The sequence below is a fragment of the Cygnus olor genome, chromosome 2, assembly GCF_009769625.2.
Source record: "Cygnus olor isolate bCygOlo1 chromosome 2, bCygOlo1.pri.v2, whole genome shotgun sequence".
NCBI classification, from domain to species: domain Eukaryota; kingdom Metazoa; phylum Chordata; class Aves; order Anseriformes; family Anatidae; genus Cygnus; species Cygnus olor.
The window spans coordinates 84246269-84271003 of NC_049170.1; the positions used below are offsets into that span (position 1 = coordinate 84246269).

Sequence of the window (24735 nt, forward strand, 5' to 3'; positions counted from 1 at the left end):
GGATAAATATTGTTTGCGATTCCAGGATGCTTGTTTTTTTTTTTTCTTTTTTTTTTTTTTCAAGTTCCATTAATGCTTTTTCAAAAACAGAAAAAAAAGGCAGATAATGGGAAGAGGAGATAATTGTTCTAAAAAGCAAAGCAAAAGAGATTGTTTTTTAAAAAAGCCTTCATGCTAAAGGTTTCCAGAAAGATGCTGCTTCTAGTATACTTGCAGTCACCAGCAAACCTGCAGTTCTATCAGAAGACTTTATTTTTTGGGTAGCAGAGGACAGGAACAAATAGGCAGTCAAGCCACCACCTTTACAAATGCCATCTGCTTTGGGAAAAAATTCCTCATGTAGATTTAATGGGAAGATAAGAAGGGCAAGCTTCATCCTTCTCTCCCAGTACTGACAATGTGCCCGCCTGTGTGCTTGGGGGTTTCTGGATCCCCCTGCGCTGGGGCCAATTTGCCCTGTTAAAAGGCATGTGAGGTTGCTGGCAGTCACATGGAGGTCATTTCTTGTTACAGCGTCCCCAAATCTGCACTCTGCAGCTGCCTGGGAGCTATCTGACACATAACGTCAGTCTGTGATGCAGCGTTACCTATATTCCCGTGCAGGTTATATTTTTTTTAATTATAAACTAATTCTTCAAAGTGCTTCTGCTGTTGCAAAGCAGACTCTGTAGTGCACATGAGTTTTAAGGAGACATTTTATTGTAATACAGAAACACTAAGGATGTTTGGGGCTGAGAGTGCTGCAGTAAAACAAGTTTTTGAATTTAAACTCTCAATGAAACGATGACTTAAGGAAAAAAGAGGACTGAAAATTTTAATCATCTATTAGTGTGCATCATCTGAACTTCACATGCCATTTGTCTACTAGCATTTGTTTTAGTACAAGTCTTTATAAAGAGATGCAAGATATAAACATCGTGATAAATAAAAGGTTACCTTTGGTAAATAAGTGTTAGGAAATCATTCAGATTTTTTTTTAATGACTAAATTTTGTTTCAGACTTAAATATATGAAGTGCTAGATTTAATGTAAAGACTCGGACACAGATAAGATTCTATATGGGTCAATGCCACCTCTATGTATACATCTATACATGTATACATATACATATATGTTCACATACATATGTGTAAGTGAAGAGCTCCTCCCGATGATAGAGACTAGAGGCATTTCTTTTCCTTGAAGCCTGGAATGTGGAATTAAAACTAACTAGTATTTGTCATCTTGGAAGATGAAAATATGCTGTAATGTGCAGATGGAATACATACATGTACTGTGGTGCTTATGGAAACAAATGGCTATGCTTGAAACATAACTTTGTGGATATTCTTTCTCAGTTGTCCCATGCTTTCTATCTTTTGAATTACAGGCAATGTTTCCATGCTGAATGAAAAATTAATGAAAATACTGGACAAAATAAAGTTTTGACTTATTCTTTTATGCATGTAGTAGTAATTACAGTAAACCTTTGTCTCCTCTTTGTCTTTCCATTTGTCTGTCTGCATTATTCTGTCTGCATTATTGACAGTACATTTTGGAGTAGTTTACTAAAGACTTGTTAGTAATAGAAGTTGTATTGCTATGGTAAGTTGCATTTTGTAGATGACCATAAAATATTTTCAGAATTCCTGTAATTTTTTTCAACAACCTGTTCAAAATCCATTTCATTATTAAAACAAACAAACAAACAAAAATGTATTTGTCCAAGAAAAAGGAAGACAATTTTCAGTCTTAGTTGCTGATAAAATTAAGTCTAAGTCATAGTAAGAGGAGGCTTAAACTCATCTGTAATTAACCTGAGAAACAGTAAGTCCAGTCTTATGTGCTATCAGAAGACTGGTTTAGTACATTTCATGTTCTGATCTTGCATCATCTTCAAACTGGATGAGTTTGCCTTAAACACTCCTGGAGAAAAGTTTATTCCAAGATCAAGCCCAAGACTGATATTTGAGTAATTCTGTGTCATTTCCCTGATGCTCAACTTCACCTTAACATTACTGGTTGTCTCATCTGTCCATTTTGATGCCTTCTGTTCACATCTTGTGATGATTCCCACTTTATTTTTAAGCTATTAATTCAGCAATGTCATCAGATAATGGGGTAAATGCCTGGTAGAATTCCAAATATATTAGATCTGTATTTCCTTTTTTTACTCTCCTAAAAATTGACCATCTTATGAGCTGTGTGAAGCCTTAATATGCATGTATTTGTTTTTCTCATGGCCATTACAGTTCTAATTATTAGCAAATTATTAAACTTTAATAGTCAGCCTAGGCTTGGGTTGTGGTTGTTTTCTTTTCCCTTGTCTTAAATAGGCACAATGCCTTGTAATGTCTGTTTAGAATGTGTAGGTTATATAGTTGATCATGGCATGTAGAGTATACCATGTTCTTTGAACTCCCCTTACCAAGATGCTTCTGTAGAACACTGTTGAAGAGGCCAGACATATTTTTTGGCTCTATCTAATTGACTTTTTTTCCAGTCCCATCTTAAGTGCCAAATTGTTCTGGTTGCAGTCATTTTGGGGTTGTACTAGGTTTATTTTGTTGTATTTTTAATTTCTTTAATTTGTTTGACCACTAGAAATTCTTAACGTTGTTTTTCATTGGTGGGTGTTTTATTTATAAGCCTTTTTGTACGCATTATAGGCTTTGAAATGCAAACATATTAAGATGTGGACACAATTTTTAACAGTTGAAGAATGGCCATACCTCCTAACCAGTGCAAGTTAGCAGGACATTGAATGAAATGATTGGGAGTAAAAGTCTGTCTCAGTTTTCAACACTGACTGTCATTATGCCAACTTTCAAAGACTGTGCTTCCTCAAAAGGGCTACAAAACACATTGCTTTCTTAGTTGTTTTCAACTATTAGCTTTAGCACTTCTGTACTGTGAGATATTAATTTTGTCAAGTCCAGGAAAGATTTTCTGTGTTTCTTATTCAGGGGAAAAAAAAAATAATCTCTTTTTTTTTTTTTTTTTCATATGAGCTCCGTTTTGCCTGTGGAAGCAGATTCGGCATTTGATTGGACTATTTCTGAGATGCACTGACTGAACAAGTAGAAAAATAAATACTTCTCAATTTTATGAGCAGCTTTTAAAGCTAGATTAAGATATTTAAAGGGAAAGGATTTGCATAGTTAGCAAAATGCTTGGATAGCACAGTAGAGAAATACCAAAGCTTCATTTTGGGTAACTAGAAAAAAGAAGGATAAATGCAAAGCTGGTTACTTCTATTTCATGTATGTATATTTTTGATGATAGAACATGTGGGTGGGCATAAGGATTGCTTAGTGGCATGAGCTGTATGAAACTTTGAAACTTTACTTGGACTCTGCATCTGCCAGCCATGGGGAAAAAAGTGTTTTTTTAATGGGTTGTTTTGAACAAGTGATGTTAAGAAATCCTAAAGAGAGATTTGCCTAGGTGGCCAAGAGATTAATTTTACTGTTATCCAGGAATCACTTCACCAAAACAAAGGGCTTTTAAAAATTGAGTGTGATTCTGTATCTGCCAATGTAAAGCTCAGCTAGTTACTTGAGATCTGTGTTTCATTTCCCTTGTCTGCTTTTTCAGCAGAGTCAGCAGAGAAAATTAGTGCTTTTATTTAACCTACTAGCGTTAAACATTTTGCTGCATAATTATACAGACTTTCCAGAAAGTGCTAAGTGGCCCCTTGAGCAGAATGAAGATCAGTGCCCTGTCTTAACACTTCTAAGCGTTAACACTTTTCTAATTTCAGATGCTTTCAAGATGCAGATAGGTAGAATTTGGTTTTATCAAACAAGCCATCTCAGCAGTTAAATTCTGCTATTGAGAGCTTCTGAGATATGACCTCAGTGCTATTAGATGCGATAGAATAACTGGTCTCTTAAATTTTTACAAGTGATTAAAGTGGCTTAGTGATAGCTAAGCCTCCTGGATTTTGGGGGGAACTCAACATGAGAACCTGTAATATTCTTTTTGTTACCTGTCTAGTAACCTAATGGTTACCAGACCTAATGGCATTAGGGCCAGATTTGCATTAGGAAAGTTTGTGGTAATTAGGTAACAAATAACTTTCGCAGTTGGTCCCATTTACATAAGAAAAAATAATAAAAGATCAAAATCAAACTTAAAGTGTTCTGTGAATTTCACACTTCCAGGTGTTTGTGGTGAGAAAGATGGTCTTTTTGGCAGCTTAAAGGAACAATAATATGGAAATCCAGGGGTATGCTTTTGTTTTTCATGAATGATTTCCCAAAGTGGAAGAAGGAAGAGAGAGAAAGTTAGAAGTCTTAGGAAAACAAATCTGCCAGACATTAAGCTGCAACAAAATCAGCTGCATGGTTAGAGATGCAGACAAGAAGTTTGGTACTTGTTTTGCTATGAAGGCACTGAGCATTATAGGAAAGCCAGATGGAGGAAAGAAGTGATTAACAGAACTTCAGAGATCAACTGAACGTTTGGCTTTTGATTTGATCGGATTTTTAATCTCGTTGTTACTAGTGCAGCCCTTCATGGTGTACCTGTCTGGCAGACCTTAAACTGCAAGTCAGTGAGCACAGCAGCAGGAAATCACATAAATGAAGTTCTCTTGCAAAGTTTTAACTCAGTATTGAAATGTGTAGATTATGTACGTAGGCCAGGATGAAAAGATTTGATAGTGAACCTTACAGTGAAATTTCATGTTCTGGATCTAGAATATGTTTAAGTAGAAAGGTGGTTTCATCCTTTTGTTAACAAAACAAAAAAAAAAATGGCAAAGAATTGCTCTTGTCAAGTGACTATTTAACAACATTTTATATTGTAATATTCTGCTAGGAACAAAGCCAATGCAAAATATTCTTGTTCTCAGTATTACTAGTATGATCTCTGGAAGATCATTTCTTCAAGCTGCTACAAGAACACCCTTTTACCCTTTAGGAATATTCTCTTTAATGTACACATACTTAAATAAAATAATACTATGTGTTTCTTACATCTGTCTTTACCAAATGTCTGACTTATGAGTAGCGTCACCTCTGTTTTATTTCTTTAGTCACTGGTAGGCAATGAATAACTGAATATTATTTTCTTAGGAAACATTCTTCTTTCCCCCTGTGAGCCTTAGCAGGGAAAAAAGCTCAGATAAAGAGACTGTATTTTTATCAGGCAAAACTACAGATCTGTCTAAAGCTTCCATTTACTTTTTGTCAGCTTGCATTAATATAATTTTAGTAATTTTCAGTAATGAATGTGTGATTAAAGGTTATCCATATTGCTAAATAGCCATTATTACCATGTGCCATTTTAGATAATTTGTCAGCTCTGTATACCAGCAGACAGTTTACAAACAAGAATTTTCACTCCCATAGTTGAATTCATAAATCAATATCAATTGTTCACGGGTTGATTCAGCTGCTTAACATCCACCTAATAAGTTGAATTACCTTTACATCCATCCAACAGCTGAGGTTAGAAAGTAGTTTTCTGCTGCCTTTACATTCATCCACTGAAATGTAAATTTAAGACCCGTCATTCCTTGCATGTGTGGTTCTTGGTTCTGCCTGCTTCTCAAATGACCAAGTTTCTCCATTGCTCAGTGTTTCTGGTGGTCTGAGGTATTAACTTAGGCAGTTGTGTGTGTGCTAAATCATGTAACAATCATCCAGCTTCCAGGATCACAGGCTGAGATTATTTGAAGGAGGGCAAGATGTAGACCACTACAGGGACCATCCTGGGATGTAGTCCAGCTCCATGAAGTTGAAACTAACATCAGTTCTTTATAACAGATTTATCAGAGAACATTATAAGAACAGGTGAGGTTTTGCCCCCTTACCTCAAATCAGATAGCTGCTTCCATAATATTTTAGTACCTTTTTAAAGTTCCCTGCTAAAATTTCAATGAGAAGATTGAGCCTCTTTGTTCCTGTGCCACCTGTATGCTTCCTCTGATTGTTCTCCTGTCACTTTGCCTTGCCGCATTTATTAAAACCCGTTGTGCTCCCTTCTCAGACTTTAGCCTCATCTAAGCTCATCAAACTCTTCTGAGTTGACCTTTTATCAGTTTTGATTTTCTCTTTTAAAATGTGAGAATTAACTAAAAAACCTGAACAGCAGAATACTCAAGCAACCTCCCCAGTGCGTTGTTAAAGCATTCTGTCGAGCATAAGGCCATTAGCAGCTAACTTCGAAGTGAGCCCAGCATTAAGTGTGGGCTGGACCAAGTGATGTCCAAAGGTCATTCAGACTTTAATTAATCTATAATTATCCCTCCTTTAGCTCAACAAAAATAATTTGTTTAACATGTCAAGTCAACCTGCCTTTTTAATGAACACAGCAAGTAGTTTAGTTTATCTTCCCTTAAAAATGATCAACAAAATCTTTCCTGCAGAACCTTCTTTTGTTTCATGGCAATGTCCACACAACTGGTGGAGAATACATAAATAAAAGACAACATATAAGGTGGAGATTGCTACCATGCAATCTGTTCAATCTCAAAATTCAGACTGTGTATTAAGAATATTTTTTGTTAGTTACAGGGGACTTCCAGCTTGTATTTTGGCACAGAAGGAGTTTGCTTCTGGCCCAAGGAGCCGATAACAGGCATAAGCTGTGGGAAAGAGAACAGCAAAATAACCAGCCAAGCAAAAAGAAGAAACATCCTGCCTCTGTGTTTTCTTCTGTAGGAGGGGAGAAGGAATGGAAAGGGAAAGAGAGGGTTGTTTAAATGGGAAGAGGAGGAAGCAAAGGGGTAGGTTTCTTGGAAGCTAATGTGAAGAGGCTGTAGGGAGAGGAACTGGGAAGGGCTGTGGTGTGTGATTTCACAAAGTGACAGGCTATTTGTTTGTTGGGAGTGTTCTGCATGGAACGTGCTTTCTTCAAGGTAGAGGCCGTCTGGCTTCTATCTGCAGCATTTCCCTGAGGAAGTGCTGAGCTTGAAATGAATCACCCCTCAAGAAACAGAGAAAACCACTTTCTTATTAGCTATCAAAGACAATACAAAACAAATAATGTGGTTGAAATAGTCATAAAAAAGTGTAGTCATGCTTAAAATAATTTACTTAAAGCAATAGTCAGCATGAGGCTCTTGGCTCAATCTGCATGTTAAGGATTAAGCCTTGTGTAGAAAGGGGTGTTTTTGTGCAATTTGTCTGATGAGAATAGGAGCTTTGTGTTACTGTCTTGCACCCTTTTTCTGAAGACATTTTTCAAACGTTGGTGCAAAGAAAGGGTAGCTATGGTGGCATCTTTTATAATGAGTTCCTTAAATAAAGTATTATTTTGCATAGAGGATTGAGGTTTCATAGGAAAGATAGGGAATAGCCTGATGATTGCACACAAATGAGGTATTGGCTTGAATTCTCACAGGTTAATAAAACAAAATTATATCTAGTTCTATCACATTGTGCTTGAGTGCTCTGATACCCAAATGACTGGGTAAGAGGGAGGAGGGAAAGAAGGAACCAGACCTAATTTCTTCTTTCAGGTTGTTCACTTGCCTCAAGGTGGAGGTCATTCTACCTATCCACAATTGCATTTCTGTAATTTGCAGCTTCTGATTTATTTCTCAAACACTTCCTAATACTACTCCAGGAGGAACTGTTGACTCTCTCAGGGGTGGAGAGACCTTGCAGAGAGATCTTGACAAATTAGAAGGCTGGGCAATCACCAGCAACATGAAGTTTAAGAAGAGCAAGTGCTGGATTCTGCACCTGGGAAGGGACAACCCTGGCTATACGTACAGAATGGGGACAAGAGGCTGAAGGACAGCCCTGTAGAAAGGGACCTGGGGGTTTGGGTTGGTAGCAAGTTGAATATGAGCCAGCAGTGTGCCCTGGCAGCCAGGAGGGCCAACTGTATCCCGGCTGCAGGGTGGGGAGGGTGCATCGGGTTGGAGGGGTGCATCAGGCACAGCATGGCTAGCTGGTCAAGGGAAGGGATTGTCCTGCTCTGCTGTGCGCTGGTGTGGCCTTGCCTCGAGCACTGTGTACAGTTTGGGGTGCGACAGTGTAGGAAAGACATAAAACTGTTAGAGAGTGTCCAAAGCAGGGCTAAAAAGATGATGAAGTGTTTAGAGGGCAAGATGTCTGAGGAGCAGCTGAGGTCCCTTGGCTTGTTCAGCTCAGAGCAGAGCAGGCTGAGGGGAGGCCTCATGGCGGCCTGCAGCTCCCTCACCAGGGAAGCGGAGGGGCAGGCGCTGAGCTCTGCTCTCTGGGGACAGCGACAGGACCCGAGGGAACGGCATGGAGCTGGGACAGGGGAGGGTCAGGCTGGGGATTAGGAAAGCTTCTGCACCCAGAGGGTGGTCGGGCACTGGGACAGGCTCCCCAGGGCAGTGGTCATGGCACTGAGCCTGGCGGAGTTCAGGAAGCGTTCGGGCAATGCTCTCAGACATAGGGTTTGATTTTTGTGTGGTGCTGTGTGGAGTCAGGAGATGGACTCCATGATCCTTGTGGGTCCCTTCCAACTCCAGCTATTCTATGATTCTGTGATTTAGATGCTCGTTTGGATCAGATCCAAATACCATCACTAGGGCTGAACAAATACAATAGTATACCACTATCCAAACTGATACTTCGTGGAGGCACGATAAATTTTTAATGTTCTCCTGTTCAGGTAGTGCAGTTTTGAGAGTGAGCTCCTTTCTTAAATAAAGATAGCCATTGAAGTAAACAGGAAGAACTAACATTATTATCTTAGCAGAAATACAGCCTTAAGCCAATTCCTACTACTTGTAAACCATCATCCTTTTTCTTAATTAATTAATGAAGGGAAATTACACAAGTAATTTGATTTGATTTTAGTTTCTCTAAATAAGAACATGAGAATGGTTTTATTGATTCAGAATTAGGATCCACCTAGCCCAGTACCTTATATCCCATACAGGCCATAAACAGACATGTAGGGAAGAAAAAGAATAGGATAATCATATAATACTTTTTTCCATAATGCTGTCATTGCTTCCAAGTTTAAAATTAAGTAAAATATAACAAGTATTCACATGTATTGTCCTCTGAATTCTTCCCCTTTCAATAGCAGAGCTTCACAGGCTTCTTCTGTGAAAAAAATCTGTCTTCGCTGTCACACAAGTAACTGCAAAACTGAAACAAAAGGAAGCTAGATGGTTTGGCAAGCTAAATAGCGTTTTGTTTCTAGGTGGCCACGTTCAATCAAAACTGCAGTAAATGTTTCCGAGGTGTGTTTTGGTATATGATAAATGATTCCAGCAACTTAGAGGTCCAAAAATATATTATAATTGATACTCTTATTGACCATTTCAGGAGGGAGGGTAAAAACTACAGGGAAATGGTCTATATTATGCTCTCTCCATTCAATAGCAGCCTTGCTGCCTGCTTTGCAACTACGTCAGCAGCACCCTGGGAGGAAAGCAAAAGTGCTTCTCCTGGCTTTCAGTGCATGCTCTGTAGTTAAATAGTGCTCTTATAAATGCAGCACATTGAACGTTAAATCCCACTTAAGTAAGAAGAAATAGCACGTTTATTTTTAAGCATAATCAGTATAGGAAAAGTGGGTTTATAAACAGGACTGAGCAGTTAAAAAAACACTCTTAAATGAAAGCATGTCTGCACACTTCTGCAAGTGTTAAATGCAGAAGAAAGCATCGATCTTGGGACCTTACTGGAAATTTGTCTTTGAGTCTATTGGAAATTGGCTATGAATATTTCACTTCATCATTGAAAAGAAGTACAAAACACTCATAGCAGAGCCACAAAGTTCTGCTATTGATTTTGTAAAACCTAGGGAATAACAAAAAATTGTCTGAAAAAGAAAATAGACAATTCCCTTTCCCTGTAGGAATTTGTAGCAATGTCTTTCTAATACAGATGGAAAATAACCACCAGAACTGTTTTCTGGCATCTTAAGCTATGAAGAACTCCATAAAAATTTTAAAAGTCACTTTGAAATTCAGAGGGTAGAAAAGGGCAGTGATCATTAAAATACTGGTACGTTCAAGAGGTGGGTTTTTTTGTTTTGTTTTGTTTTGTATTGTTTTGTTTTTCAGAATCACTGTAGAGGATTGGATTAGGTTTGCTGGACCATCAAAATGACTTCTTGATCTGATAGCCAAGTTGATACCATAGCTGGCTATGGATAGAGTGTGTTTTAAAAAGAGGTTACTGCATCACATCTATAGAGGTGACTATTGCAGTTAGCAATTTTGACATAATTTTATGCTGGGGAACCAAAAAGATAGCATATGGGAGTTGACCTTTTTTATGGTAATTGAGGGATTAGTACCTTTCCATGGGATTATTTCATGTGAAGATGTAAAATCTACTCTTGCCTCTTTTGTCTCTCTTTTTTTTTTCTTTTTTTTTCAGACAGTTGATGGTAAAGACTAGGTTATCTGCAAAATATTCAATAAAATGTACTGCTGATTTAAGAGCTGCTTCTCCTTCTCCTTTGCTTGAGATGGAATATTAGTGTTTCTCAACCTCTTTCCCTCTTGTGAAATGCCTCTGAATCTTTTTTCTTCCACCTTCCACAAATGAGAACATCCAGAATAGCAATTTAAAAATCAGTGAGACAGTATCTGCCTGTAATTATATACAGCTATGTTTTGTGGCTCCATTGCTGAAATAATTGAAAAGATCATGTGCTGATACAGCTCCTTGTAAAAATCCTTTCATAGCTGTTGTATAGTAGGGTTAGATATAATTTCATGAATTGTTTTAGAAAACAATAAAAAGAAATATTTTGCATAGCAGATAAGCTGTAGAACTTTCTCAAAAACTGAATGACAACTGTAAACTGAATGACTTCACCACATAAAGAAGCACACAAACATTTCTTGGATAGTCAAAGGAATATAGCAGTGGGTGTTTGCCCTGAATGCGTGTATGCAAGTGCCATGATAAATTAAGAGATGTGCCAGAAAGAGTGACTTTAAAGAAGACCTACGTCCCTTCCTACCAAGATTTAAATGCCTTTGCTACAGTGTTCTTTCATGTGACTTGAATAACTGAATCACATACCCTAATGTGCATGTGCACTGAGCTGTTTTGGTGGGATAATGAAAGTGAATTTCCACAGCCTGCATCATAAGTGCCATGTTAACAGGTGTGTGTGTACCAGAGCTGCCTCTGGTCGTTGTCTCTGTACCTGAACCTGACATGGATTAACTGGCTCAAGGTTCTGCCCCATCTCCTGGAGGTCACTGCCTTGCCATCACCTTGGCTCCCAGCTCCCAGTCCTCACGAAGCAGCTTGCCCTTGCTGTTCCCTGGCACCTGCATTGAAAGCAAATCCTTGGTTGTTGGCCCAGGTCCCATGGCAAAGCTGTCTGAGAATGTCTTTGGTGGTTTTTCTTCTGCCAAAGTGATCAACAGTATTCCCTACCTCTGGTTTGCCTCCCATCAGGGTTACTTTTACATAAATATGTGAGCATGGTCCAGGAAAGTGGTATTTTAGTGTCACCTCACATTCACTTGCAAGCCACCAAAACGACTTTTGACTCTTGTAGATTGTGGAGTAAGATGTTTGATGGTCACATGTAGCTCACCTTGCTCTGAGCTTTCTGCTGGTGCTGGCAGTTCTGGGACAGGTCAGGGCGGTAATAATTATACTTCCTTGAGTTCTCAGCTCATTAGCGTTTTATGCTATTGTTGTCTTAAACTATGTGAATGTACTACTGGTTAAAAAATCCCTCCTCCGTCCTCAAACTCAAAAAAAGTTTGGTTCACAACTTTGCAATAAAGTGCTTTGTTTTTCGCCTTCCTTGGTCCAAGCTGGTAGTTTACAAACTTATATAATGAGGGACAGGAATGTGCAGAAATGTGGTTAATAGTGAACTTACGACCTTTCCTTTGGGAAAACTATAAAGCAGAAAGCTTTATTTTGCTGAATGTGCTGGAAAAAAAATACTTAAGGGGAGAATACTTCTGTTATTTTTGTTCTGTTTTGTTTCCATGTATTTGATGTCAGTATGCAGTCAGTGGCACTGATCTCACTGATCTCTTGTATAGCGGAAAAATACCTAAAAGAAAAGCACAGAAAAGGGATTTTACTCACTGGAGCTGATTTGGCGCACCCATGCGACAGACTAAAGACTCCCTGCAAGTCGCGCTTGGTTGCTTCAGGCGGGAATTCTTTTCAGGCCAAAAGCAGGAAACAGTTTAAAAAAAAAAAAAAAAAAAAAACAGGTTAGGATCAAAACCAAACCAAAAGCAAAGAAATACCAGGGTACCTAAATTTAAACTATGTAAAGTGCAAATAGGATTTTTCTAGGTAAACCTTCCATGTGTTTGACTGCAAGACTGAGACATTGGTTTGTAACCAGGAAGAGGCCCCATAATACGCAACTAATGGGACTGCTTAAAAGCTCAAGAGCACAAATTTAACTAGCGAAAGCAGCACTCTTTTCATAACAGTATGTTGCTATCCTTGTGGGAGCAGATCAATTTTTAATATGTTGAATCCGAAGTTAACATCAGGATGAAAAGTTTGTTGGTCAATCTGTTACCTTCACTCTGTACGTTAGAGTATTTATTAAAAGACCATTGCAGTATCTGTGAATAGGAACCTGACTAAAACTGGAAGAGCCAAAATACAGTTAAAATTTGTTGCAGTCCTTTTTTAGACGTTCTCATTTAAGTTTTCCTAAGATGAATACATTAAAAAGTTTCTGTGAAAATCAGACTGGTGACATTAACGATCACTACTGATCAGACACTAGTGATTCATTTAATGCTATCTGTACTGTGCCGATAACAAACTTCCACATTTTATATGAATTTACTACTTAAAAAGGGAATTGCTGAAAATTATAGCTCATTCTTTATGCACAGACTTCATTTGCTTTTCTCACTGACTTGGATGAGATGACGCAGTCTTCTACATCCCTGTGTTGTTGCCAGCAAGGTTGAGTAGTTTGTTTTGCCAGCAAGAATGCCATCTGAGGTACTGAATTTTGTGGTGTCTTCTGAGGTGGTACCCATCACCACCTGGAATAGGGACTTTATAGTGGGAAACAGCATATTGCTCATTACGGATGGCCCTAATTCCAGAAAGGAAAAATGCTTTCAAGTCCCAGTGTGTCAGCTGAAGCTGCAGTTGTTCAATGATTTTGAAAATCGGGCAAAAAGAATTTCAAATTGGAAAAATTAATATTTCAAAAAGAGCCACTGTCCCAAGTCACCACCAAATGTAGTCAAGGCTACATTTGAAAAGGTAATTTAAATTAAAGTCATTTCTTCCAGTTCAGTGTTTTGCCATTATTATTTGCCTGAAGACTCTGGCTGTGTTTATCTTCAATATTATTAGCTTCAATGAACTTGAATGCAAGCATTTTAGCTGAATGTCTCATCGAAAGGATAGCTTCTTAATCTATGAATTCGCTCTCCAGTGCATCAAAATAAACCACAGATGGTAGATATTTGGAAATTAATGATGATCTATAGATTTGAATTTGTTGGATTAACACTTCTGATGCCAGCTGGAAATTAAAACATGCTTTTAGTACTATTTACATGTAAAGCAGGCAATTATCTTTTTTTTTTTCTTTTTTTTTTTTTGTAACTATCAAATTTGATTAATAATTAACCTAGGTTATTTTCCTGTAAAAAAAAAGGGCTCCAAAAAGAAGCATTTTATTTCATTTGCATTATTCTTGTTCACAGAAAATGGATACTACGAGCTGTACTCACATATTCATAAGAGATCCAGCATCCGCTGGGAAAAGGGAAAACAATTTGAGATTTAAAATCCATTTGCTCATTAAAAAGAACATTTGTTCTCTACATCGTAAATAAATATTTTTTTTTAGTTTGAACAGTTAAAAATAATTTGTCTTTTTTTTTTCCAATAGATGCAACAGGTGATTTTGTTCTCCCCTATAAAAATCGTGTAAAAATCTACAGAATAAGTTTTAATGATAATTATAATAGTCAGTTCACTGTTACTAAAAGAATGATTATTGCTGAGTAACTTGAAACTTTTTTGTATATTTGGCATGTGAGAAAGATCTATAGTGAAGGATAAGCAGATCATGCCTTTGAGGAAAGTGTTCTCATTGCCTAATTGAATATATCCTTCATTTTATCTACTATAGAAAAAAAATTACCTAACCTTTCCTCTTGTATGCATCCTCATTGTTTTAAAATTAAGAGCTTCCATTGCTTAAGTGCTTGTACGTGGAAGCACAAACATATCTAAATTTACTCTCCTGTGTAGACCAATTGAATTAACTTAGCTGCACATTTGAATAATAGAAATGCACATAATGATCAGTAGAACAGGGAATCAGGCACATAAATTCATTTAGAAATCACATGTAACTGTTCACTTGAGAAAACAATTTGTAGCTTTCTCTACAAAAAAAGAAAAATCAGACAAATAGGATCCAAAACAAGTGCAAAATGTTAACATTATTACTTTGAAACAGTGTAATTTGTATATTAAGACCAAGAGTGTGATTTCCACATGCATGTTTTAAATTATTTAGTTAAGAAACGAAGATGTTTCTGCCCTGCTGAATGAATGCTGTGCGAGTCATTCCAGAAAAAAAAAAAAAAATAGTACTGGATAAAATCCATTATTTATTCTTAAGTCAGTTTCTTCAGAACAGATTTAGAGCTGAATATCGGTGGCATGCTACTGAATCATTTCATAAAAAAATAACACTTCTTCTTTCTTTACAGTTCAACGGAAGAGCAGTTTCACTGGCAAACACAAGGTAATGTACTTATCATTAGAGTACTACATATATTTCCTACCAGAGTGGTCATACTTCCCAAAGAAGGTAGAGGGGAAATCAATGTGCATTTATGCAGGGGTGGGTTTTTTGTTTGTTTGTTTTGTTTTTATTGCTAGTGTGTGAAAACTACCGAAAAAATGGCAAAACTTGGCAAAAGTTGTTAGGGTTGGCAAAAAGGACACCTACAATAGTGCAGTCTTTCAAGAGGGGGCATTGCTGAACACCTCTAGCTTTTTCTTAAGGCGAGACCTGAGCTTTCTCAATTAGCTTTTATTAATCCAAGGCCACACTTTCAAAAGATGGCATAATTTTCCTGGATCAATACGACCAGCTTCCTCTAAACATGTAATGTTGGTGTGTTCTCCATTTGTTCATCAGCTGCAACTGTACATGATCGCATGTAACTGGTTTTAACTTTTGCCTTTCTTTCACTTTTTTGTGTTGATGTTATTACAGATGGTCAGAAGGATATAGAAGATGAGCTCACTACTGGTCTGGAGCTGGTGGACTCCTGTATTAGGTCACTGCAGGAATCAGGGATCCTTGATCCACAGGACTATTCAGCCAGTGAAAGTAAGTTGCTAAAAATGTGCTTTTCAGAACCCAGAAGTATTTGGAGCATTTTATTCTTTAAAACTAAAAATTGGTACATTTTCTTATAATGTTTTTCTTGATTATTTTCTGACGCTGGCAGAAGACAATGTAGTTGTGAGCAGAAAAATTGCCTCCCTGCATCTGCAATTTAATTTTTGGTTTTGTTTGTAATGGAGAGAATTTTATTGGAAGTTTGTGGACAAAATCCCTGTGGAGTATATTTTAAGGAATGTATTTTGTAATTGCAGTATGGCTGTACTACACTATGAGGTCATGACACAAGACCTCAGCATCACCACTGCAAAAGTAACTTTCAAACAGCATAGTTTCAGCATGCAAAAATAATATAATGAACTGTAGTGTGGTGGTGTGAGTAATTCTAATGTCACTTCTTAAACACTCAGCCATCAGGTAGCTGGTACTCCTTAACACTATGATTTTCAAATTGGTAAACAGATGAAAGCAGTTAGGTGAACTTCTTAAGGAAGATGCAGAGAATGCCAGCCGTAGCAAGAAAGCTGGAGCCTTTTCTTAAAGGTTGGTGTACTGGCCATTTAGCAGCTCTTCTGTTTGCAGAAGCATGCAGTGAGTGGATAGATCTTTTGCTGGGATCAGCAATTTAAGGCTAACCAGTAGCAAAAAGGAGTGAGGGACATGCCACCCAATATCTGTGTAGAGCAGATGTCTACAAATGTTTGTGCTCGTAAGTTGCATACGCTGAGACAGTTTTCCAACAGGCTAACACCTCTGTTAGGAGATGTAACCCTAGACATTGAATAAGCAGGTTAATTCCCTATTTTCCATTACTTTGTTTCACTCTGCTATCTGATACACTGTTCCCTTCTGCCACAAAACATGTGCCCTTTCCTTCACTGCTGCTCCAGGCATTACCTTGACCTTTTGATTTTCTCTAGTATTCCTCTGTATGTCCTTCTCTCTGCTCCCTTGAGCCGTTTTTGTTTTTCTTCAGTCCCCTGCTGCCCAGTACTCTGTGACTGAATGCCATCTTTCAAGGTAGTTGTCCAAATTCAGCTTCCTCAAAAACAAAGGGGATGATTTCCCCCGCCTTGGAAGGGCTAGTGTGACAACCACCTTCTGCACACCCTCTCTAGCAATGGTGAATCGTCACCTGAAATGTCAGCATCATTTCAAGTGAAAGCAAGGCATTGATTGCAAGGCAGAATTTTAATAAGTCAGAACATTTTTCAGAATTATTTTAAAAGAAGATTTGCAGTCAAATTCACAGCTGACAGTCCTGGAACAGTAGGCAATTTTTCACTTTTCATGTACACAAGATTTCTGGGTCTACAATGTCATCAGCAGTTTTGGTAAGATGTTGTTTGATCTGAGCAAAATCTTCTGTTGAGAAAGCATGATGTAACAATATAAGCCCTTATAATTTGCTCCATAGTTTGTTTTTTCCCTTTTTTTCAATTCATTTGGGGGTGAGGAGAAACAGATTGAATGACTGACATGATTAGGATTGTCTTCATACTGTGATTCTGTAGAAAAGTAAATCTGGGTGGATGGCGGCAGAGGAGATTGGTGGCAGGGAGGTCCTAGCATGGATGGGCATTTGGCAGAAACTGGATGAAGAGGTGAAAACTTAAGAAAAATGTTAGGGAAGGATGAGGGCAGTAAATGGAAAGAAATATGGGTAAGTGAAGAAAACTAGTACAAAAATTTCCAAGGAGTATCACCAAAAGATAAGACTCAAATAGGAATGTAGATAGGAAGGAGAATAAGGAATGTGGGCAAATGGAAAACAGTGATGGAGAAGAGGAGCAATAGAGATGGACTGTGGGGGGAACAAATTTGGAAGCTGAATTTGCTTGGTTGGATGGTTTGTTCATGGGATCAGGAGGTAGGTGCAAAGAGAGTGAACAACACTGTGATGAGAATGACATTCAAGAAATGAAATGCTGATAGAGTCATGGACAGGACAATAGCTGTCCCTAAGAAATACAGACTTGGAGAGAACAGGCAGGTGCATGTGCTCACAGGGGAGCAGGCTTCCCCACAGGGCTGTAAGCTTGATGCTCTTCATTGTTAGGAAATATCTGTGAAGCTTTGTCAGTGTCCAATATTCCTCTGTTTAGGCCTCCCTCATAATGAAACTACATCGCTATTTGCCATTTATGGTTGTAATTAAGAATCATATATATATGCCAAAGCCAACAGTCGCAGCTCTGCTAATCACTCATAAATGCAATTAAGATGTCATATGCTGGAGTTTCTTTTTGGTTGGGTGGTCTTTTTTCAATTTAGAATAAAACATCATGGACACATCAGACAGTTAAAATGTTACTGTGTTTGCAAAGTTAAAAGTAACAAAGTCAAGGATGTCTGTACAACATAATTTGTCTTTCTTGTGACTGCATTACACAACTGTTATTATCACGTCCTGTTTTGAACATTATCTGTCCATGCCTCATTTACTCCCAAAGATAAGGTTCAGACTGCACGGCATACTGAAGGGGGATTCCATCTTGAGCACTTCTAACTTTTCTAAGCAATGAGTAGAATGTATTTGCTAAATGAAAACAAAAATCTTATATTTGGCAGTTCAACTTCTCACTTAAAATTGACTTTTATCTCTTTTGCATCCCAAAGTTCTGATGTCATAGCTGTGAAATCATTCACATTATTTTTTCCTGATACCTAGTTTTATTCATTAGTGGATTGTTCACAGGTGTGTTGAGAACAAACATAACTAACTAACCTATGGAAGCAGTGTCTCAAACATATGAATAGTGGCATAAAGGGAAATTTAAAACTTACTCTGAAGTGTCTCACAGTATTTGTATTTCATAGGCACTTTTTGTCTTAATTCCTTCAGTCTCCAAATAGGAAGTGAGAAAAATGTCTCACTTTACAGGTAGAGAAAGCATTGTTTTTGATGCATTTGAACTAAATGTTGAGTGTCACAGAGTAGTCCACCAGGGCTCTGTTTTTTTCTCTGTGTTGGACAATCTTCAAGGGAGGCCTGAGGTCATGCTGTGGAGAATGAGGCTGCTGCACAACAAACACTGAATATGTTTGCACTGTGTGCACTGTCCATAAGGCAAAGAGGGAGGGGAGAAGCAGTGGTTTATAAAAGGGACCTCGGTCTCGCATCTCCTAACTTCAGAGGTCTTGAACTTGCAATTTTACTTAATTTTACTTCTGCATTTTGAATGCATAACTGTATTTTACATCACTAGGCTGACTCTGAGGAAGCATTTCTAGCCGGCCATGGCAGTTCTAGACTAGTTGAGGCAGATTTTAAAATATTCATAAGAAAGCTTGCCCAGAGATGTGACCACACCTTCTTTTTCTGAACTGTGTGCATCCAGTGTAACAAGTTAATCTATGAGTAGCTCTACCTTTGTAGAGGATTAGTGTGTCTGTAGTCAGAATCTTTATGATTCAGTTTTACGCACTCTGAGTTTCTCAGAATTATTTATAAAAAGTGGTCACATAGCAGGCACAGGCAGTTGTTATAATTCTCCAAATCCCAAATACCATGTCTGCTATTCCTTTACTAGCAAATAAAAGCTGTGGACATAGGCTAACAAGACACATCACATGAAAGTGGCTTACACAGGAGGTCTGTATATAGCTAGTGGTGCTTGCTAATTATCTTTGCTGAGTGTGAATCAGCAAATAGACAAATGTACAGGTACCGCTACATAAAACTTTTATTAATATGGGCCAAAACAAGCAGAGCGATTAATGATTAATTTTTTGAAGTAATTATTGTCAGACAAAGACACACGGATTCATACCTGCTGTATTCTCTCAAGTTTTCTGTGGTTGTCTGTGCCTGGCACAAGGCTGTATGCATCTGAGGGGTGCTCCTGCACTGTGACCATCCCTTTCTTCTGTCTCAACTCAGTATAAACTGGCTTCCCAGAAACATGTGTTTCTACTTAGAAACAAACAAACAAAAATTAAGGAAAATTCCAGAATTGTGAAAAAGGCTGCAGCTGAGTTAAGACCTAAACCTGCATATCCTTGTCCAGCTTTCTGTACTGCACCAAATCCTCTTTGTCTTTGCATAGCTGTAGATCAGTCATCGCCGTATCACTCCCATTTACATCAAACAGGAGCTGACATGGTGTCAGACGGGAGTTCAGATCATCTTGAGTGCTTGTGGGGATGCCACCAGCAGAAGGCCAGCAGTCCACGCATACCCTCCGTCCCTGAGGGTGGCAGGTATGGGCTGCTGCTAATGGCAGTAGCCATCAGCTACTGCATGTCCCAGGGACCAGCCAGGTCCCTTGGTGTGCTGTTGTGACACTCAGTCCTTCTTCCTGGTTGTAAGTAGCTGTAACAGCCCGTGTGGCAGCCTGGGGCAGACAGCAGAGCTGTCTGTTCCTCTCTGAAACTATTCCTCAATCCACCGTTGTCCCTCTCTGGTGGGGCCCCAGAGTACTGCTTTTGCATAGATGAAGATAAATATCAGTCACTTTGAATAGGATTGGGGGAAAGACCAGAGATGTGGAAGCCAAGTTTGGTCATACAGAAGACGCTGGGAATGGGTCACAGGAGAGGGACAGGAATCCACTGTAAGTGTAGGGACTGGAATCACTGGAGACAGAAACATGCAGGGGAGCAAAATTTAGATGGGCTGGGGAACAGCATTCAGGAAAGAGCTAACACTAGGGATGTTTCAGACAGACATAAGGCACAGAAGCGTTGAGTGGTGACTGTAGGTCACGTTTTGTGATCTACATTTTGTGAGAACTGAGTATGTGTTGTGGAGACCATTCGTTAATATTTTAGATTAGAAAGCTTGGAAAAGTGGAGGGTGAAGGAAACAAAAGGCACTTTTTTCCTCCCCATCACTGCCCCACTGTCTCAAATTGAACAACTACTAAAGGTTCATTCCTTTTACTACCTGTTCATTACACCTCCATTTTTTTCCCCCTACCATTACATGTAAGAAGAACTGAAAAGCTGGAAAGGTTCAGGGAAAGAAGGCGAGTAAACACAGATATACAACTGTGGGTGAAGAAGGCTGGTTGCTGGAGAACATTTTTCATTACGGCCTGATAAGGTCACAGTCTGGCCTGCAGATAGGTGGGAAAGGTCCTGATGAACTGTCTGAGGCACTGAGATGTCCATCCTCTGTGACACAGAGAACCTGGAGGCCTCTGAGCGATCATTATGGACCAAATTGTCTTTTCCTGCCCATGTTTGAAAGTTTGCATTTTAAAGATGGGTAGTGTGAGTAAGAGTGAGATCAACATGGAATGAGAGGAAAATTTTGGTCCTGTATTTTATACTATTCCTTCCCACTAGCTGCCCTTTGCCTCTGCCTCTATGGTTCATTAACATGCCCCATCATGGACTGCCTGATACTGGTGTAAAAATTGGTTCTGAAATAATTAGCTGAGGCAGATGGAGTCCTTCCGGACCTGTACGGGTTGCAGCGATGAGGAGAGGCAATGGTTACTCGATCTGTCATGGCATTAGCAAAATGAGGGCTAGGCAGACTACTGAGATTATTGAGCAAATCCATTGGCACTTTCTTCCTAACTTAAACCACAGGCTCAAATGTCTCCTAATCCAAAAGTCTCTAATTTTAATTTAAGGTATCTATACTTTTATCTTTCATGTTATTTCCTTTGCTTCGGTCTCCACAAAATGAACCTAAGACAGGTCTTAAAAGGATTATGGAGTAGATTTATGGAGCTTTTGGTGTTTAAGTTTCTAACTGAAATGGAATCGTCTCACCAGTTATTTTTCACTTGCTTAATCACTTTATGTGGAAACCCTTCTTCTTTGCTCTCTAAATAGTTCCTACAGACTGCAGCTACAGAGTTTTTGTTGACATGAATCATAAAAATTCTTGGATCAGCGTGACATGGCTGCAATTGTCTGATATTTTTAAAATGCTACATTCTGAACTTCAATTTGTAAGTATTTGGTGTTAGAATTGCAGTTTTCCCCATCTGACACTGCCAGTACTCCAGACAATTTTTTTTCACGGTTTCTGAATATATTTTTATTTACATCTGTGACCCTATTGCCCTATGCTCAAGATTAATTGCAGACTGATAAGGGAATAAATACAGTGTAGATTAAATAACACTGTCTTCTTGGCTATCGCCATTTCAGAGTGCACTTGTTACATGTTAATAAAAATGCAGGCAGTTAAGGACATCTCAGTCCTTCTGGGGAAGAAAAACCATGGCTCACCACAGAGGACTCGGCCTCATGATATATGAACTTTTTTAGTCCCTTAAAACTATTTGCCCAAAATGCAGCCTGGATGGGTAGTAGTACCATTTAGATGTCGCTTTTTTTTCCTCTGAAGAATGAAAGATGTTACATGAACAGATAATTTTTATCTCATGAAATTATATATAATTGTTGTATTAAACAGATGTGGTTTTCACTTAACTAAGCTGCCTAATTCTGAGGCTAAAAAGATGGGCTGAGCTCTTATTTTATTGTCTTAATTCAGTTTTGTTTCAGCAATTTTTTACAATAACAGAGATCCTCCTTACTCAGTGCGAAAGCAGATGTCCCAGTTTGAAAGAGCACTCCTTGTTCAACCTTTATGATTTTCATCTTTTATCAGCAGCTTTATTCATAGATATTGAAAATGGATTGAAACAAAAAGGCTCTATTTACACAATGAATGTGTAAAAAGATGTGTGTTTATGTGTTTTCAATCCCATAGCTCTTGCTTTGTGAAGTTGCCACCTGTCAGATGGCTGATATGCTGAATGAGATGAAATTTGGCATCAGTGGACCTCACAATTTGTTGATAGATGAAGTTATTTCCATTTCATTATCTACTCTGAGTGCCAGGGTGATCCAGCTGAGTCATTCTTTGTGCACACAAAGGAGGTGTTCTCATGGGATCTCCTGATAAACATACACACTAATAAAATCATGTGCTCTTTGAGTATACTTCAGAAAAGAAAATCACCTTGGCAGTGTGCGTGCCCCTCTTTAATTTTAGAAATTGAATTTTTGGAGTAGCGGTGGCGTAAGTGTGCAACAAGGGTCACCTCACCTTTCCTCCTACTTCTCTTTCCTGTTGCATTAATGCAAACTGGGCAGTCGTCTGACTCAACAGTTCTTAGCTGCAGATAAATCATGCCAAGTATGAGGCCTGAGGAAATTCTGATTTATTGATAAAACATCTGACAGTATTTTAATATATTCAGAGTAAATACTTATGGATGGACATTTTGGACGCCTCTCCTTATTCCATCCATCTCTTCTAATACAAACCTTTTCAATATATTGGCTTCAAAACTCTGGGGTTCCCAAGTCATCTTTGCCCAATTTGTAATGAAGTATATCCTCTAAAAGGTGGACAAACACAAACGCCTTTTGTTAAAGGGTGGTCTCAGTTATTCGTGGCATGTTCTCACAGAGAAAGTTGTGCACAAATTGTCTAAACTGTGAATAAAGTTCTGTCTTTTGGAGCAGTTCTTAAATAATTAGATTTCTGAGTAACAGGGATAAGATGTTGCTTCCTTTATCCTTATCCACCTTCCCTTTCTGTCCCTAGTCATCCTAAATATGAGCATAAAATAAGCATCCTGTCATTTAACATTGTAATAGCCACTGGCCAGCAGTGAAACCAATGCCTACAACACTGAGACCTGGTCCCTGTGGCAGTCCTCAGGGGTAGCTTAACGTCATTACAGAAGAGCTGACCACGTAAAGTTGCTGCGTATTCATTGCTAAACCCTGCTAAGACGTGAGGATCTGATATTACGGAGCAAGCCCTAGTGCTGACCACGAGCCAGCTTTTACATCTCAGAATCAATGTTTACAGCCAGCGCTGCCTCTGGAAATGCTCCATCAGCACCAAGCAACCTTAGCTCGGACTTCATTTTTTTATCCTCTGTCAGAGGCTGAGTTCAAAGGTGTTGAGAGTAGCTCCGGATGAAAAGATGCAGTTCAAACACCGTCACTACATACTCTATACCTTCCTTTGGTCACCTTTGCTTCTTATCACTGGTATCAGCACGGTAAGATTTGGGTAAAACAAGCATGTCTTCGCTGCTAGCATACTGCATCCAATTAAATTCGTGCCGGTCTTCTCACTTAAAGAGTGTGAATTACTGCTTTTTTTTTTCCTTTTCCTTAATGGTCACTTCCCTTATGCAGGCAGGAGAAGGCCACTGCAAAGAGTCAGACGTAGGAGCAGAGCCACATCAGGGGCTGTCACCACCAGCAATCCTGACAGCCTTTGGTATCTGTTTCATCAGCTGCAGTCTGCCATGGCTTTCAGGCAGTGGGGTGTTACGGATTGTAACTCGGGTCCAGCTATCTCACACTGCTGAGATCCTCAGCCTGTCTTCAAGCTCACATGTGATTGTTTTCCAGCAGGAGGCCTGGGGAAGGCTAAAGGAGCCAGCAGCATTCAGGGAAGCTGTTTCTCCTTTTGCTTGTTCCTCAGGGCTAGCACAGGGGTTGCCGCGGGCACCTTCCTGTCCATGACACCAGCTGCCTAAGTTTTTCTGAAGGCATTTTATAGACCAGTAGGGTGCCCGGGTGGATTTGCATGCTTCTCAGGGAGAGAGCACTAGAAGGCACTGGCAGAACTCTCCAAAACATGACAGTCCAGTATGTTCCTGTCCTGTTGGATCTAAATGCTGACTCCATTTTAATCTCTCTGTCTAGCCTTCTCCTTTCCTGTGCTCTCTCATCCTTTGCTATCCCATCTTTCCATAAGCTACCCATTCCCGTCTTACAAAACCTGTATGCCCATTACTTCCCTTCTTGCTTCAGTTCCATCTTTTCTTTTCCAGTTCCTTTATCTTTCTTTTCACAAATCATGAAATAAAACCTCAGTGCCCTGTCCCCAAAACAGATGCTTACTCACCCTCAGAGAAAAAAAAAATCAAAACATTCTTTCTGTATAAAAGTGGCCTTGTAATCCTCACTTTTTACATGTTTATCTAACTTCAGGCTTATCCACATTGCTCATTGATGTGTCATCTTGCAAGTCCAAAGGTAATACTATGACAACATTACAACAAAGTCATTTGTAATTTCCCTCCACTTCAGTACAGCAACCTATCGTCTGATTTCCTGTTTCAATGCACTGTCACCTAGAATGTGTCACTTAGGGTTCCCTTATCTCAAGTTATGCCTACATGATGAAATGGAATTTTTATGTATCAATCCCATACTGATGGAATATTACTTCATATTACTTCACGTCTGAGCTTGCTTGTCCTGAGATGAGTGTGACTTCGGTACGTGGTGTCATTTCATGCTGTGTAAGTGACTTACAACCCTTGCCTAAATAAAACAACCCTTTAAAATCTAGCTTTATTACTGTGCTTCAAAATGTGAAAGTTGAATTAACACAGGAGTAATAACAGCTGGTAAAGTATATATGGAGGGGGAGAATGGAAAGGTGAGAGCACTGAAACCAGGAAAGTAGGAGCAATTAGTAGTAGCTTCAGAGATGGAAAGGAGGTAATGATCAGCTTGTAATGA

General features: G+C 38.8%; 1 protein-coding gene across 9 annotated transcripts in view; it reads left to right on the forward strand.

Moving 5' to 3' along the window:
- Positions 1-24735, forward strand: part of CTNND2 (catenin delta 2) — a 646797-nt gene that overhangs the window by 325219 nt on the left and 296843 nt on the right. For all 9 annotated transcript variants that reach the window (XM_040548196.1, XM_040548193.1, XM_040548191.1 and 6 more), the window contains 2 exons: positions 14624-14658; positions 15136-15252. In XM_040548196.1, the coding sequence (XP_040404130.1) occupies positions 14624-14658; positions 15136-15252 (152 nt within the window). The remainder of the gene's footprint in view (positions 1-14623; positions 14659-15135; positions 15253-24735) is intronic.